General features: G+C 34.4%; 1 protein-coding gene across 4 annotated transcripts in view; it reads left to right on the top strand.

Moving 5' to 3' along the window:
- The window catches only part of KIF16B (kinesin family member 16B), a 150,482-nt gene that overhangs the window by 81,092 nt on the left and 56,302 nt on the right, over positions 1-13,088 (top strand). For 2 of the 4 annotated variants that reach the window (XM_026668486.2, XM_026668485.2), the window contains 4 exons: positions 443-598; positions 1,866-1,971; positions 4,915-4,965; positions 5,983-9,152. In XM_026668486.2, coding sequence (XP_026524271.2) covers positions 443-598; positions 1,866-1,971; positions 4,915-4,965; positions 5,983-8,004 — 2,335 coding nt within the window. In that variant the 3' untranslated portion in view covers positions 8,005-9,152. Of the gene's footprint in view, positions 1-442; positions 599-1,865; positions 1,972-4,914; positions 4,966-5,982; positions 9,153-13,088 lie in introns of those variants that run through there. The other 2 variants (XM_026668491.2, XM_026668490.2) reach the window with 1 other exon arrangement.

The following is a 13,088-nucleotide window of genomic DNA, read 5'->3' as shown; positions in this document are numbered from 1 at the left end:
ATGATATTTCCTTTGAAAGTTGCTACTAATTGTTAGTGTAACTAACATATTCATATCCAAATGTAGCTTCCTGTTGACAAATAATTATTTGATATTTAAGCAGTTTAAATACCTGTTGTTAATATATTTATGTATTGAAGAAATGTTCTCATCTGGTAATATTCTAATTTATTTGTATTGGCTCTAGTCTTGTTTCTGTCAATTTATACTTAAACATGCTTTGAAACAATACACTAAAAGTAACACAAAATTTTTTTATCTGCTTAAGGCAGTATTAGCATTATACAGGCAATTTATTTTTGTCTGGTGGCACCTTTCCTACCCAACTCATTTTATTTGTAGTAAGGACTGTGTTATATAACCCCCTAATTTCACAGCTAAGTTTGAGAAATCCTACTGTATTGAAGAATCTTAAACAATATATGTTGAATTTTCTTGACAGTTTGGACTTGCAAATACAGCAGTTAAAACAGAAGATATATGAAGGTGATAGAGTTGAAAAGGGATATCCTGGAGCTGTAGAAGAGAGGCTGACTCATAATAGTTCCCCTTCTAACATTTCCAAATCTCAATCTTTTATGCCATTGGTTGATGACAGGTAAGTATATCCAGTTTTCAACAGATTGTAACTACATTTAATTCTAAAGTATTTTTAGATTATTAAAATATTATTCCTAGAATGGTTATAAACACAATAATATGGCTGATTGGCTTTAAAAATTTGAAATGCTTTTCAAAGAAACTTTTGAACTGGATTTGAGCAGAAACATTTGAAATTGTGCCCAGGGACTTGTACAATTTTCTGATCATCTTTTCCCCCCCAACACTTGGGAAATGTGACTCTGCCTGCCTGCCTGCTCACCATACATGTTTTAGTAGCCCCCTAATAGTACAGGCACTGAATTTTCCCCTTGGCAACATTCATATAACAGGACAAACAACCTACTTGCATGTATTATTTGCTTGGGTTTAATGTTTTGGGTGACTCTGGCTCCATCTTTATTTTTTATTTTGAATAAAATCTTCTGGACAAATGCAAGCAGACTGTGTCTTCCTTTCCTGTTGCCATTTGTTCTCCTTGGTTTGTTTCTTTCTCAAGAGCCAGAGCTCTGCAGATAATGTTGTTCACCCACTTTTCAACCCTATGGTCACCGAGAAACTTGCAATCTCAAAGTGACATACAGCCTTCCCAGTGGATTATAACGTACAATTTGAGAACACTTGATTTACTGCCATGTAATTAAGGGCATGTGAAATATCCCCTAATAAATAAAGAGCTAAACCTTTCCATCACTTGAGGGTTTTTTATAAAAATGATCCACACATACTATATATCCCTTCCTTCTCTCTATCAAGCTCTTTTTTTATTATAAATGAGTAAATCTCACAGTGGGAATCTGTATTGCCTGCAGTCTTGTTGCTGTTGAAAACAATACAGTAGTAAATCCCCTTTTGAATTTTAATGGAGGATTGGTATTGACTGCTCTCACTGTATGCGTTAACCTACTATGGGAATTGACTTACCATTTTTTTTGCTGAGTACCATTAATAATTGTTGTAAACTTAAGCTGTTTACAAGCTTAAAGTTTTTTTCTGTAGTTTTAGAGATATCATGGGTTTTATAGCCTATCTAAAGCAGGTAGCAATATATTAATGCTATAAATCTGCTAGTTATTAAACTACAATCGTCATGTCCTATTCCTAAATACCAAAAGCCATTGAGATCAATATCTGGTTGATGAAAATAAATAAATAGTACAATGATTCTTTGGTTCTATATTCTACATTACCCAGAATAGCAGCATTCCAAAGATCCTTTCCTAATGAATTGTTTCCTGTTAATCTGTGATGTTTAACATTTCTAGAATAAATATCTTTATTGAAGAAGAAGTTCAAAGACGTCTTCAAAATATTCAGTACAGCTCTGGAGAAAACAATATCAGTCCCTTACAATCTACAGAAAGCATGAGGGTAAGAAAATACAATTGTGGGTAATGAAATTTAAAATCACTTCCTGCATTTTCTTCAGAGAGTTAATGTCTTCTAACATAATGTAAGGAAGCAAAATTACTCCTCATAAATGAAACATGTTGTCACAATTGATGATGAACATAATGTTATCTTGATGATGACAATAACAGTAATGCTTCATACTGTCAAAATCCATACAATTTATAAATATTAAGATCATTTCTTGATTTTTACTTCGTATACTAAAGATTAAATTTTGTGTGTGGTGTCTGTGTTTGTATGTGTGTTTGAATAGGGAATATACCTATTCTCAATTTGGTCTTGAAAACCTATTTTAATATAGCTTATGCTATCTGATCTCTGAAAATCTAAGAAATGTTTGTATGTATGTATGTATGTATGTATGTATGTATGTATGTATGTATGTGCATATATGCATATGTGTATGTTTGTGTATATATACACATACATACATACATACATACATACATACACATACACATAACACGAAATACCACTCACTCAGCATCACAAAATCTCCAGAATCGTAAAGCCTACAAACTTGAAATTTGGCATGTATGTTCCTCTTGGCTTCTAGGTGCTCGCTAAGAAAGGGTTTTTCGAAATGACCCTCAGATCATTAGTATGTCTTAATACAGTAATTAACACGCTCTGATGCTAAGGAGTTCTACTTCCCCTCCCCACCTGTAAAGAACTCTGTTCCAACTGCTAGTTGCCTCATATTCTGTTACCTCATATTCCATTACCTTAGTAACTCCCCAGCCATTTGCACCACTTAGGTGATCTGAGGACACAGACAAACCTCCAAGTTGCCTCAACGACTCTCTAAAAGGATGCAAACTACACTTCCAAACAGGAAGCTACTTTGGCATCAAAGGTTGTAGTATTTTTTTGTTATCCACCATCCGGTCAGAGCTGAAGAAGCTCCTTGGATGAGAAGCAAAGCATCTTCAAAGAAAAACCAGAAAGCCCAGTTAGCTCCTGAAAAAAAGCATCTTTGGGACAACAGTTGGAGGATTGCATTTTACAACTCTTTTGCTGAATAGATGACAGACAGACAGACAGACAGATGATGGAGAGGAGAAAGGAAAGGAGGAAGGGAAGGGAAAGTAGGAAAGGAAGGGAAGGGAAAGTAGGAAAGGAAGGGAAGGGAAAGGAGGAAAGAAAGAAAGAAAGAAAAGAAATGAACGGAAAGGAGGAAAGAAGGAAAGGAAAAGAAAGGAAAAGAAAAGAAACCCCTATCTGTTTCAATCACTGACCACCACTGAGCCAACGGCTTGTGAACCAAATTTCTCCTCATAGTCCGATCACATAGTTCATCATGAAGCACAGGTGTGTATGTGTGTGTGTGTGTGTGTGTGTGCGTGCGCTGTGATAGTTACCTTCACCTTCTCCCAAAAGTGTGAGGCTCCAAGACCGTTATGTACATTGACAGAAGAAAGAGATGTATAAATTGAACCTTGCTTCTTGCATTTTACAATTTGCAATTGCCTAGATTGCCTCTTTACAGATTTCTTAGGTTTGACACTGAACATACAGTAGTAATTGAAGTAGTGTATCCAGGAATGACTGACCTGTGAGCCTTCTCTTCTAATAGCAGCCAGGAAAGGCTTGATTATAAATAATATTAGCTAATATATAGCTAAATGTCAATGTGAAGCAATAAATATACTGCTAAAACACTGGGCCCCAATTACATGAGACTGAGAAAATAGGAACATGCATAGTCTGGGAGTGCAGTACCAGTGGAGCGGCCTCATATACTAATGATTGTAAGATGGGGCCAGGGCTAATGAAATGAATTTACCAACCTGTTGCCAATCTGAATGTATGATCAGCATTCAGTTTTAATATTTAGAAGGTTATTACTCATTTTCATGGATCTTTCCAATTCCATTCACCCACAACACGTACTAACTAGTTAATTGTTATTTTGAATAATATGTCCTCCCCAGCATATCATTGCCAAGATTTATGAGTAAGTATCTTCCTCTAAATTGGATTGTGCTGAAGTCAGCATATATTTACACATCCTTCTAATTTAGGACTATCTGTGGTATACTTGCAGTCCTGCATACCTCATTTGAGTTTTTCTGTTTTCTTTTTCACATGCTAAAGGCCATGACTAGTAAACTGAAATATGTAATTGTCTTGTGATACATTTCCATCTTCCTGTTAAGCCAAATAAAGGAACCTCCTACGATGATGTTAAATATTTAACTTATAAATATAATAGAATAATTATGTGTTGTTTTGTATTTTGGAGACCTCCTAGGCATTTTAAAATACTGCTAGTCCTTGACTTACAACCACAGTTGGGAGCAGAACCTATGCTGCTAAATAATGTTGCTAAATAATGTAGTCGATATAGGATTCATACTTCATTTTACAATGTTTTCTTTTGCTGTCAATAAGTGAATCAGAGTGATTATTAAATTAATCACACAGTCATTAAAATCATTTGGTTGTTACGCAAATCTGGTTTTCCCCAGTGACTTCGGCGTCCCCGTGGGAAGTTGCAAATTGCAATCATGTAACCCTAGGATACTGCAAATGTCATAAATACATGTTGGTTGCCAAGCACGTGAATTTGGATCCCTTGACTGTTGGGATCCTCTGACGGTTGTAAATGTGAGGATCAGCCCTGTTACTTTTTCCACCACCATCATAACTTCAAATGATCATTTAACAAATAGTCTATCTGTATATGACAGATCATATTACAATTCAAATTATTAAACATTAGAAATTGAATTTATTAGGTAGCTAGTGTATTTTCTCCTAATTCTATTTTAAGTCTACTTTATTGTTCCCATTTTAGGTTGAAATTGCCTTTTATTGCTAATATACAAGTGAACTGAGCTATTTGTTATCTTCCTTTGTGTGCAACTTTTTTTAAAAATTGGACATTTTGCTTTTCAGGATAACAAGAGGTTTCATAATGGTGCTGCTCAACGCAAGTTGAAGTATGAAGTAAGTTATAGCTTGTCAGCTTGAAGAAGTGCTAATATTAAATTATGGCATGATCTCTAAGTAAATTTCTTAACATTTCACAGCATAATTATAATTCTGTATTCCAGCAAGATTAATGGCGGCAGTAGGACAAGCCTTAAAATTAAATCTTCTAATATGGTAAAGATTTGGGTAGTTGTGATTGTGGTAATAATGTATTAACATTGACGCTACAACAGTATCCCTTTCAAATGTTTTCAGATCGGAACTAAGTTTATTGCCAGAAATAACTAATTACAAACTAGCAATACTGCACAGAAAATTACCAAATATAAATTATACTCATGGATTGAGAGAGAGGTCATTGTTCTAATCAAGAGATTTGAACCTGAAAGCAAGACAAGTTCAGCAAGACAACTGATTTAGAATATAACGCAGAAATATTATGTTCAGTATTGTCGATTTTTTTTCCTGCTAGCAGCATATCTGTTTAACAGATGAGGGGAATGATTTGCAATTTCCCACCTGCCTTCAAAATCACCAGAGTGGAATGGAGCTCAGCATGCTACAGTGGGAAAGGACGAAGAAAAAGTCTCATGGTGCAAGCAAAAGTATATTCACACAATGCTGTCATCCTTACTTACAAAAAAACATAATCAGTTTCTTGCCAATGGATTTCATGTGCCCTATTCCAAATTAAAATGAAGTAAATATTGACCAAAATATTTTCCTAATTATTTCTAAAAATTTGGAATTATAGGATACAGACTTGATTCATAAGGTCATTTGGAAGGCTCTTGCTGATTTAAGGGTGTTGAGTCATCCTACAGAAAAGAAATGGATACTGTTCTAAACGCAAGATGATGGAAAAGAAGAATCATGGCTTTGCTTTTTGAATCAGATCTTGTTCAACATAATTTGATTTTTGCTATTTAATACAAACATGCATACAATGATAAAATCACCTCTAGAAATTTAAATTTGAGTTACTTTTCTATTAAATATACAAAAGCACTTTTTTTTTTACATTTTAAACAGAAAAGAGAGCCTTGGATGTCCTTTCATGGCTTTCTGACATTGTCTAATGATGGCAGCAAATATAATCAGGCTGGAGAAGACACCAGGGTATCAAGAATCAGTAGACAGGACAAAGACATAGGAACATTTAATCCTTTCTCAAGGACAATTCAGGATCTTGGCATGACTCAAGAAAATACAAATCAAAGGAAAGAGATCGAACAAGAGTATGTCAGCTGGAGGTATCCTGATGGATGTGGCTGGAATCACCCCAAAGACATTAAAAGCAAGAGAACATGCTCTGACAGTCCCCCAAAATCACTTTCTGACAGATCTAGAATGTTTGATTTATTAGGTAAAGAATCAACATTTCTTCACTCTGGAAACAAAAGTTGTCTTGGTAATCTTTGGGAACATAGGAACATGGAAACAGAATTTGATTCATTTTCTTCTGAAGGTCAGCCTGGTGCATCCCATTTTTGGTCTCTCCAACAATACTGTAACAGAATTTCTCAAATAAATCAGCCGATTTCAGACCAGACTTTGGATGAAAAAGCAACAAATGAAATCAAAAGACAACTACCTAAATCGTTTTTTGGATCAAAGCAGAATTATGGGCTGGGACATCTATTTAACTTATTCTGCAATTCTTATCATGGTTTCATTTGTCAAGAATTCACAAATGGTTGGTTTTCTAAATGGATCAAAGATCTAGTCAGTGTCTATCACAAAAATGAGAAATGCACACAACTGACCTCATTTATCAAGAACTGTGCAGTTATTAAAGATGTACAACCAAATCTGAATTTAGCTTTGAAGGTAAATAGTGCAAGCCTTAGCCCAAGTAAGCCATTAGGAAAGGAAGATACCATGAATTACTTATCATCACAAATCTCATTTGATATGAATACAGTAAATCATGCTGTAGAATCTAGTAATCTTTGCAGAAATGATACATTGATTAGTAGCCTGGTGCTTAGGCAAAACTTTATGGACTTTTCAGAGGATCTTCTGAAATTGCAAGAATATTCTTTAGAAGAACTGCTACAATACTTGACGTCTGTCTTGCCAGAAATTTGTGCCAAGACAAACAAATTAAAAGGAATATACTGGATTGCAGTGGGAAACTATAAAAAATCTGGACCGGAGCCTGCTTGCTTGCTTTTATATGATTCTGTTTTATATTCCATTATTCCATCAACCAATCAGTTAGAAAGCAATCAGAACTCTTTGGATATTTTTCATGTTTTCTCAATCAATACTTTAAAAGAAATCCAAATTGGTTATGCTGGACAAAGCCTTACGCTTTTAGGTCTCCATGTAGAAAATGTCATGAAACTATTCACCTTTAACAAATACTTTACACAAAGAATATGCCATGATATAATTAGTACTATATCTCCATTAGATCGTGCTTGCTTAAATCACCCACTCTTAAATGATGATCTGTTAAAACTTTCTGTTGATTGGACTTCAGCAGTCACCAACTTAATTTTGGAAAATAGCGTGTGCCTATCATGCAATTTTGAGAGTGACTTAGCTGACCTGCTTTATTTACTCCATGAAAACATGGACATCAACAAACCTTTTTTAGGTGACATTCAGGTAGTGCTCTATACAACAGTGAAACTAGCAGGTGATATCAGATCCCTGATCCTTACTAATACTCATATTGGTCTTATAAAGGAAAACAGTGCCTTCTGCCTAATATCTAGAGTGCTGCATTCCACAGACAATCAGTCACAGTGTGCCCAAATTCAGCTACACTCTTTAAGTGAACTCAGATGTGTGATTGTCCCGGAGAAAGAGAATCTAAGAAAAATTGAGTTGGCATTTTCAAAAGCAAGTAAGACTAGTTCATCCAGTAGTTTACTGGGTGCTTCCCGAGGAGAAAAAAATACCCATTTAGAATATGTTTCATCCTTTTGTTACAACCAACCTAGCAATCAACCTTATATCTGGAGACTAATTTTCAGTTCAGATGAAGATGCTGTTAGACTAATGTTCCATTTGACAGGACAGTTAAATTTAATTCCTCTTTAGAGTTCAAATACAACTTTTGGAGGGATATACAAGTATGTTTCTGTTTTTGTCTTAGTGCTTCTTAGTGAAAAACTGTACCAGCATTTCAACTTAGAGTAGTATTATAATATCTTTAATGTTTCTGATCACTATTGCTAAACACCGGATTCATGCATCAATATGTGCTTTTTAGGTTAATTAAGAAACACATTCCTCTTCTATACCTTTTTGCTTGTTGATTAGAATTCTCTAGCTAAAAATATAGGAACTAAATTTAGACTCACTTCCTTATTGCATCTATCTTAGACAATTTGCATTTAGAACACTTCCATTCAGACATGACTTTAAGGTTGAGTTATGATGACAATCATTGTGGTACATGTCCATACATCTACAATAAGGAGCTCAGTCTTCAACTAGCAATAAATAAATGGCTTAGTCATGGATTCATATGAATATGTGTTCTCTGTCCTTGGCCAAAAAACACTTAGCTTAAAGACAACTGCTTGTCTTTGAATATAATCTAACAGATTTCTCCTTCTCACCACATTTATTGCCCTATTTCCTTTTATTAATAAATTATTGTCTGTTGTGATAACTTGAATTCTTTTTTCTATGTTATATTGTCTGCTTCACAAGTTATTTGAAACTATAAGTGTATAATTTTTCTTTCATGTATAAAGGCTGAATTCTGAATATATGCTGCAAATTAAGACTACTTAGCCCATTTTTCACTTGTTATGTGTGAATTACTGTGTATTGTTTAGCAACTGCCTTAATAATTATTTCAGTGAACAGTAGTATATATTAACATTTTTAAAAACAAACACGAAAGTATATAGGAAAGATGGGTCTTGACAGAAGAATATAGTTTGCTTTGAAGTTCATATACATATATACATACAGAATTTATTGTTATAGTATGGTTTCAAAGTATTGGGGGGACATTTTGGCTTTGTTTAAATACAAAGTGGGAATATAAGACAGCATGTAAAGGAGTTAGAGCCAAGGACATTAAAGATTGTCTGTGTTTAGATATTGCTTCAAGAATGCAACCGGATTCTTGAACAATGCAGCAAGACTGTTTACAGCACAGCCTTTGCCTCCAATTCTCAACCTTCCTCTTAATCTTCTATCTTCATTAAGTAAAAGAAATTAATACACATGTACATTGCTTCAGTTTCACTTATTTTACATATAAAAAAGGGAAAGAGGGAAAAAGTTTTATAATTGATCTGGTTAGGTCAATTACAACTTTACGACTTTGCTCACTGGAATATAATTTAAAAGAATTGGCTCATTATGAAAACCCAAAATAAAATTAATGTTTAAATAACTTCAAAAAATGCTCCTATACTACAGGATCACTTCTCATGTTGTATTTTGAGTAAAAAGTCCCCTTATTCTTTTTGTTGAATTAATTTTTAATTTCTGCAATTAATTTTAAATTTAAACAAATTTGACATCAGATGCCAAAATGGTTTCCTACTTATTTTCATGCTTGGAATCTCCAGATGATTATTCCATGCTTTTCTTTATTTTTGAACATCTAATTTAATATATTTAATAACTGTTTAGTTTAGATTTATTATTTGAAAAAAAAAGTTATATTCTCTTGTACTAGAGGGGACTCTGAAGCACTTAGTGCAACTGACCTATATCCATAGATCAAAGATATTACAACTCCAGGCCGCATCTATTAAAGCTGTCATGGGACTGAGGAAGTATGCTTTTTCTGTCAGGGTCCCCACCTTTTGAAACAGCAATCCAATCCAGAGGTACAGATGGAAACCTCTATCCTGGGATTACAGAAAGCTCTTTAAGATTGGTCTACGGTTAATTTGTTTATAAGTCCCCCTGTTATAGCTGTTTGTTACTGTCATGGTTGTGTTAGTCTGATCTCTTTGTGATAGTTTATGGATTTAACTATTTTATTGTTATTTTGGATTTTTATAAGCTGTCTAGAGACCCTAGGAGCAGGCAGTCATTTAATTGCATCAGCAATAACATTTAGACTTATGTACCGCTTCACAGTGCTTTACAGTCCTCTCTGAGTGGTTTACAGCCTATTGCCCTCAACAAACTGGGTCCTCATTTTACCAACCTCAGAAGGATGGAAGGCTGAGTCAACCTTGACCCTGGTGAGATTTGAACAGCCAGATTGTAACCACATTCTAACCACTGCATCACTGCGACTCTTCCTATTAATTGATGTCTGGAAGTGCTTGTCAAAACGTAGTCTGATTACAGGTGGCTTATACAGATCTATCTTGTGCTATACAACAGTCTCACCTACCTCATATCTCCATATATGTTCCACATCATGTCTCCCCACATTCACCATCAGTCAATTTGTGAAAACAAATTCCTGGTGAAAATTGATTAATTGTAGCATGTAAGCATCAATACTTATAGCAATCCAGTTCAGAACACTAGCAGTAGTGAACGAGTCTTATGTTCAGTTACCAACCATGAATTCACACATGCCAAATGGAACCATGGAACTATGATTTAATAAAACCAAGCTCCAAAATAAGTGTGAATAAGTCATGCAAAATTCTATTTCAATAAAATGGACTTTTATTTAACTGGAGATCCATCCATGCATCCCTAATCCATTAATATTCAGAGATTTTTCTTCAAGAAGGTTCTTGCCAATGTGTTTGTGCTTGTTACTATGTCCTAGTATACATAAAATAATTCAAGTTGTAAAAAATACTTAATTTGGAGCTAGTGAAAAATATATAATTTATACAGGGTTTTAAAAATGAAAAGGGTGGAAAGGTATACACAAATGCAATAATTATCTTATTCTCTGAGAAACATGAACTCCTTTGTTCTTAAAGAGAAAAATGTAAGGAAGTTGTGTTTAATTGGACTGTGGTATAACAATTCCCAAACATCTTCTAGAAGAGCCATGTTTTTATCTGTTCTGGAAGACCACGAGGTAGAAACTAAATGCATTTTGGCAAGGAAGATGTTCAAAGAGGCTATAATTGAAATTATAACGTCATTGGGACTCCTTATTCCTCATTGGGACTCCTTATTCCTGGGGATTCTCAGCAGACTTCCCTGGTTATGTAGGTAGGATGGCTGAAACTGTTGGGGAAAAAAGTGGTCCCCAAAATGCCCAGAGCTAATAGATCTTTTTAGAAAGCAACCAGCATCTCGAATTACACTTGGAAAATTAATGGTCATCAGTGCAGCTTGTGCAACAGAGGCATAACGTGGCAGTGCCTTGACTGACCACTGAGTATGTGTACTGTTGCATGCTGGACCTGTTTAAGTTTCTGGGTAATCTTCAAAGGTTGTAGAGTGAATCACAAGAGATTATGAGGGCAGTTCATCCTGTTCCAGATAAGAGTGCAGTTAGTGCACCATCTGAAGTTATTAAAAAACCCTCCTGGCCATGATATTTCTCTCCTCTTCAACCAAGAACTCTTGAGTCCAGGAGGAGGACTTGATGGTCATGCTCCATCCCTCTGATGGATCATGACCATGAAGAGCCAGAAATGGTCCAGTCCTGGAATCAAGTCATTCCATGCATCAACAACCTCTCTCTCTTGTTTTAGTTGAATGAATATGTTTTTCTTCATCCAAAATCTGATAGCCTACAGACACAGGTCGAGATTTCCACTGCATCTTCCAACAGGCCTGAGGTGAAGTTATCTAGCTTTACTCTGCAACAAAAGGATTATCTTGGTATTTTCAAGCTTTCATTTCCCAGAATGTTAATTAAGGGTGTTTAAGATTGATGTTTGGCAAAATATTGCATTATTGCTTTTTCTAATAATGAGTATAAAAAAAAAATAGTTCATTCTTTTCGAGGAATTTGGAATCTAGTAACCTCCATTATATTGCTGGTATCAAAGACCAGTTCCAGCATGGTTCATGAGGGCAAGTTTACATGAAGGCAAAACCTGGCATTCAATTTACCTAAGAAGATACATGATAGAAACTTAGATATGGAAAATTAAAGGCTCTTTCTAGGACAGTTCCCCAAAGGCCAATAAATTATTTCAGTGCCAATAAATTAGCATTATATAAGCCATTCAACTAATTAATCTTACTGTGGAAAATCATCTGCAGAAAGAGCTATGTATGCCAAGAGTTATTTAGTTTAGAGTAGGGGTCCCCAAACTCTTTAGCTCATCAACCCCAACATGAAGTTTTAGATTGTTCATCAGCCACCAAACAAGAAAAGCACAATATCTGTAATAAATATTGCAACTGCACTTATATTACATTTTAAAGTAAAGATGAAAATTTATTTTAAAATCCAAACAAGAATACCCAATGTAAGAAAGTGTAATCTCTTTTAAAAAATACTCATATCAATTAAACTAGTCTTTTACATTTAAGCATTCAGTGTTAAACTGAACTGAGTACTAATTTTATATGAATGGTGCCTAAAATTGGATCAAGAATTTGATTAAAATACCCACCAATTATCAAAACATTGGATGATAATCAAGAGAAGATGGCTTAGACAATTATAAAATGCACCAATAGTATCTAAATTAGGAACATAAGTATTAGCTGGAGGGAATTATTTTTTAACACTTAATTACCATAATGATAATGGCCTTTTACATCTGTTATCATTTTCAACATAAAGTGCCTTTATTAAAAGGGCCATACTTTTTTTTGTAAAACTACTAATATAAACTTAGCTCATCCAATCTTTCTGCTACCTAACCTTTATCACCAATAGTTATATGTGTCTTGCAAAGATGCAAGTCTTGAGTCTTGTGAGCTTAACAAAGTTCATTTTCCTTTGTCAGAGGTTTCCAGACTATTCATATTATTTAAAGACACAATCCAAAGAAATATTTACGCAAACAAAAAGATTGTTAAAAAGAAATACTAACACAGAGAAAACTTGGGAAACCCAACTAAAACACACTATGTAAGTTTTGAAATCTTGGAAGTTCACAGTGATGATAGGCCTTTCATACATCAACTTTTGATCAGGAAACTAGAAAATGAGTTATAACATGTACAAAATTAGCATATTAATTAAAATGGAACAGGGGACAAATAAGTATAGGTTCAGAATAATTAATTTTCTCCACAGCTGTTGTCATTCTTTCAGGATACTTTAA

This window comes from Notechis scutatus, chromosome 1, assembly GCF_049901735.1.
Source record: "Notechis scutatus isolate UNSWTSFEM ecotype Mainland chromosome 1, rNotScu1.2, whole genome shotgun sequence".
NCBI classification, from domain to species: Eukaryota; Metazoa; Chordata; class Lepidosauria; order Squamata; family Elapidae; genus Notechis; species Notechis scutatus.
The sequence above is the reverse complement of the archived record's forward strand: the minus strand, read 5'-3'. Positions and strand labels throughout refer to the sequence as shown.